This window comes from Cherax quadricarinatus, chromosome 85, assembly GCF_038502225.1.
Source record: "Cherax quadricarinatus isolate ZL_2023a chromosome 85, ASM3850222v1, whole genome shotgun sequence".
NCBI lineage: Eukaryota > Metazoa > Arthropoda > Malacostraca > Decapoda > Parastacidae > Cherax > Cherax quadricarinatus.
The window spans coordinates 15,647,242-15,652,241 of NC_091376.1; the positions used below are offsets into that span (position 1 = coordinate 15,647,242).

Below are 5,000 nucleotides of genomic sequence, written 5' to 3' on the forward strand. Positions count from 1 at the left end.
CTTATCTTTAAAACACACACACACACACACACACACACACACACACACACACACACACATCGAAGGAACTAGGACATGTGCAAGGACCTTACCAGATACCTGTGGGGGCCAGGAGCAGGTGAGCAGGAAGGATAAACCAAGAAGCATAGGGGCCATAACGAGGGAAGGGACTGAAGGAAGGAACACTCCACGGGAAGGAACTAAAACACATCAGAGGATGCAATGGGAGTCACAGTGGGAGGTGGAAAGGGAGAGATCCGTGTTTGTCTATGGGCTAGACGAAGCTAAAGGGGAAACTTATGATGAAAGAAAGCAGGAGGAGAAAAAAGCGATTGAAGACATCATGAAGGTGATAGGCGAGGGGGACATGACCCAGGTGGCAAATTTTCGGAGAATTGGGTGGTTCACAAAGAAAAGGAATCGGCCTCTCAAAGTAATTTTCAAGGCAGAATCAACCCGAACCATGATCCTGCAGGAGAAAACACGGCTGAGAGGCAAGCAGGAGTTCCGGAGTGTGTACCTCGACCGAGACAGAACACAGGACGAAAGGAAGACAATGAAAGAGAGAGTTCAAAAACGAAAGGAGAAATGGGAGGAAATGAAAAAGGAGAGCAGAATAACCCAGGATCAAATGGAAGGACAAGCGCACCCCTCAGAAACACCTGCAGAAGGACTCCAGCCACGACACCCCCAAGGCAACTGAACAATCCAAACCAACCATCACACACGGATCCCTCTGTTTCCACCCCCCGCACCACAGTTACAGTATTAGAACAGAAGTTGAAGGTTTGGTACACAAATGCAGATGGATTAACGAATAAACATGAGGAATGGCAAGAAAGAATCAATGAGAAGTCCCCAGACATCATAGCAGTTACAGAAACAAAACTCATGGAGACAATAACAGATGCAATCTTCCCACCAGGATACCAGATCATGAGGAAAGATAGAAGGGGCAGGGGGGGAGGTGGGGTTGCTCTGCTCGTAAAAAACAGATGGAAATTCGAGAAAATGGAAGGAATAGATGAGACGGGAGAAAGAGACTACATAGCAGGTACACTTCAGTCGGGGGAACACAAAGTGGTCATTGCAGTGATGTATAATCCACCACAGAACTGCAGGAGGCCAAGAGAGGAATATGAAGAGAGCAACAGAGCAATGGTGGACACACTTGCTGAGGTGGCAAGAAGAGCTCACTCCAGCATAGCAAAGTTGCTGGTTATGGGGGATTTCAACCACAGGGAGATTGACTGGGAAAACCTGGAGCCACATGGGGGTCCCGAAACATGGAGAGCCAGGATGTTGGACGTGGTGCTGGAAAACCTCATGCACCAACATGTTAAGGACACTACCAGAGTGAGAGGAGAGGATGAACCAGCAAGATTGGACCTTGTGTTCACCCTGGGCAGCTCAGACATTGAGGACATCAAGTATGAGAGTCCCCTAGGAGCTAGCGACCACGTGGTTCTGTGCTTTGAATACATAGTAGAGCTGCAAGTGGAGAGAATAACAGGAGTAGAATGGGAAAAACCTGACTATAAAAGAGGGGACTACATAGGGTTGAAGAACTTCCTGCGGGAGGTCCAGTGGGACAGAGAACTGGCAGGAAAGCCAGTAAATGAAATGATGGAATATGTAGCAACAAAATGCAAGGAGGCAGTGGAAAGGTTCATTCCCAAGGGCAACAGTAACAACGGGAAGACCAGAACAAGCCCCTGGTTCACCCGACGGTGTAAGGAGGCAAAAACAAAGTGCAATAGAGAATGGAAAAAGTACAGAAGGCAGAGAACACACGAAAATAGGGAGATCAGTCGCAGAGCCAGGAATGAGTATGCACAGGTAAGGAGGGAGGCCCAGCGACAGTATGAAAATGACATAGCATCGAGAATCAAGACTGACCCGAAACTGTTGTATAGCCACATCAGGAGGAAGACAACAGTCAAAGACCAGGTGATCAGATTAAGGACAGAAGGTGGAGAACTCACAAGAAATGATCAGGAGGTATGTGAGGAGCTGAACAGGAGATTTAAGGAAGTTTTTACAGTAGAGACAGGAAGGGCTGTGGGAAGACAGAACAGAAGGGAACATCAAGAGGGAATATACCAACAAGTGTTGGATGATATACGAACAACTGAGGAGGAGGTGAAGAAGCTCTTAAGTGACCTTGACACCTCAAAGGCGATGGGACCGGACAACATCTCCCCATGGACCCTTAGAGAAGGAGCAGAGATGCTGTGTGTGCCTCTAACCACAATCTTCAACACATCCCTTGAAACTGGGCAACTACCTGAGAAATGGAAGACAGCTAATGTAGTCCCCATATTTAAGAAAGGAAACAGAAACGAGGCACTAAACTACAGACCTGTGTCTCTGACATGTATCGTGTGCAAAGTCATGGAGAAGATTATCAGGAGGAGAGTGGTCGAACACCTGGAAAGGAACAAGATTATAAATGAAAACCAGCATGGGTTCATGGAAGGCAAATCTTGTATCACAAACCTCCTGGAGTTTTATGACAAGGTAACAGAAGTAAGACACGAGAGAGAGGGTTGGGTAGATTGCGTTTTCCTAGACTGCAGGAAGGCCTTTGACACAGTTCCCCACAAGAGATTAGTGCAGAAGCTGGAGGATCAGGCACACGTAAAAGGAAGGGCACTGCAATGGATAAGGGAATACCTGACAGGGAGGCAGCAACGAGTCATGGTACGTAAAGAGGTATCACAGTGGGCGCCTGTTACGAGCGGGGTCCCACAGGGGTCAGTTCTAGGACCAGTGCTATTTTTGATATATGTGAACGACATGATGGAAGGAATAGACTCTGAAGTGTCCCTGTTCGCAGATGACGTGAAGTTGATGAGAAGAATTAAATCGGACGAGGATGAGGCAGGACTGCAAAGAGACCTGGAGAGGCTGGACATGTGGTCCAGTAACTGGCTTCTCGAATTCAATCCAGCCAAATGCAAAGTCATGAAGATTGGGGAGGGGCAAAGAAGACCGCAGACAGAGTATAGGCTAGGTGGACAAAGACTACAGACCTCACTCAGGGAGAAAGACCTTGGGGTGACCATAACACCGAGCACATCACCGGAGGCACACATCAACCAAATAACCGCTGCAGCATACGGGCGCCTGGCAAACCTGAGAATAGCGTTCCGATACCTTAATAAGGAATCGTTCAAGACACTGTACACTGTGTATGTTAGGCCCATACTGGAGTATGCAGCACCAGTCTGGAACCCACACCTGGTCAAGCACGTCAAGAAGTTAGAGAAAGTACAAAGGTTTGCAACAAGGCTAGTCCCAGAGCTCAAGGGAATGTCGTACGAGGAAAGGTTAAGGGAAATCGGACTGACGACACTGGAGGACAGAAGGGTCAGGGGAGACATGATAACGACATACAAGATACTGCGGGGAATAGACAAGGTGGACAGAGATAGGATGTTCCAGAGAGGGGACACAGGGACAAGGGGTCACAACTGGAAGCTGAAGACTCAGACGAGTCACAGGGACGTTAGGAAGTATTTCTTCAGTCATAGAGTTGTCAGCAAGTGGAATAGCCTAGCAAGTGAAGTAGTGGAGGCAGGAACCATACATAGTTTTAAGAAGAGGTATGACAAAGCTCAGGAAGCAGAGAGAGAGAGAGGATCCAGTAGCGATCAGTGAAGAGGCGGGGCCAGGAGCTGAGTCTCGACCCCTGCAACCACAATTAGGTGAGTACAATTAGGTGAGTACACACACACACACACACACACACACACACACACTCACACACACACACACACACACACACACACAGGGGAGACATGGTAACGACGTATAAAATACTGCGAGGAATTGACAAGGTGGACAAAGACAGGATGTTCCAGCAATGGGACACAGAAACAAGGGGTCACAATTGGAAGTTGAAGACTCCTAAGAGTCAAAGGGATGTTAGGAAGTATTTATTCAGTCAGGAAGTGGAATAGCCTAGAAAGCTACGTAGTGGAGGCAGGAACCATACAAAGTTTTAAGACGAGGTTTGATAAAGCTCATGGAGCAGGGAGAGAGAGAACCTAGTAGCAAACAGTGAAGAGGTGGGGCCAGGAGCTATGAATCGACCCCTGCAACCACAAATAGGTGAGTACAAATGAGTGAGTACACACACACAGGGATACTCACCACCTCCTACGTCAACACAGACGTAGTATCTGGTACAATCAGTGGGATCCCTCACAAAGAAACCACTTTCAACACCTGCGCAGCTTGGAGCACATATCTGCAGGCTAGACTTCACCTGTAATTACAAGAGAAATAAAGTAAAAAAAAACGTCAGTAGAAATCCATTAATATTGTGCATGAGTGTCCGCACTCAGTGGTGTAACAAACAATCCTCTGACTGTACATATGAGGTAACTTATGCGAAGGATCTATGTGTGAGCTCTTCCAGGTCTCTGGTATATCACCTGGATCTAGACTCTGCCAACATTACTGAGGGTTCCTGCTAGTAGTACTTCGCACTCTTTTTATAAATAGGGTATTCCATGAATCTGGTCCAGGTTCATGGAATTCCATGATGCTATGTTGCCACTTTTAACCTAATAACAGTATATAGTATTATTTTACCTTGCTATGTTACTTCGCATTGATGTTGGTGAGGGGTTCTTGATCCAAGGAATTAGGCTTATCTTTACCTTGCTTGCAGCGCATCTTAATGCCACGCATTTCTCAAGCTCTACATGTCCCCTACGGGTTTAGCGATTTCCTCTAATTAAAATATAACAGTTGTGAATGGTATCAGTCTTCACCAGTTGAAGCATCGTATGAAGCAGACGGACAGTTTCTTAGCATAAAACAAGAATGGAGGAGCACTGCAGGAGGCCTACTGCTCCATACTCGATACCTTCTCAAATCCAGCCACTCCCGCTACGCTGTTCCGTAGCTCGGTTGGTAGCGAACTCGGCTTACACAATGAGGTCCGTGGTTCGAACCCCGTGAGAGTGGAAACACTGGTTGTGTTTCCT

General features: G+C 47.2%; 1 protein-coding gene across 1 annotated transcript in view; it reads right to left on the reverse strand.

Annotated features, from left to right (window-relative positions):
- The window catches only part of LOC128703124 (uncharacterized), a 21,308-nt gene that overhangs the window by 10,577 nt on the left and 5,731 nt on the right, over positions 1 to 5,000 (reverse strand). Inside the window, exon 2 of the mRNA XM_053797678.2 lies at positions 4,159 to 4,273. Coding sequence (XP_053653653.2) covers positions 4,159 to 4,273 — 115 coding nt within the window. The remainder of the gene's footprint in view (positions 1 to 4,158; positions 4,274 to 5,000) is intronic.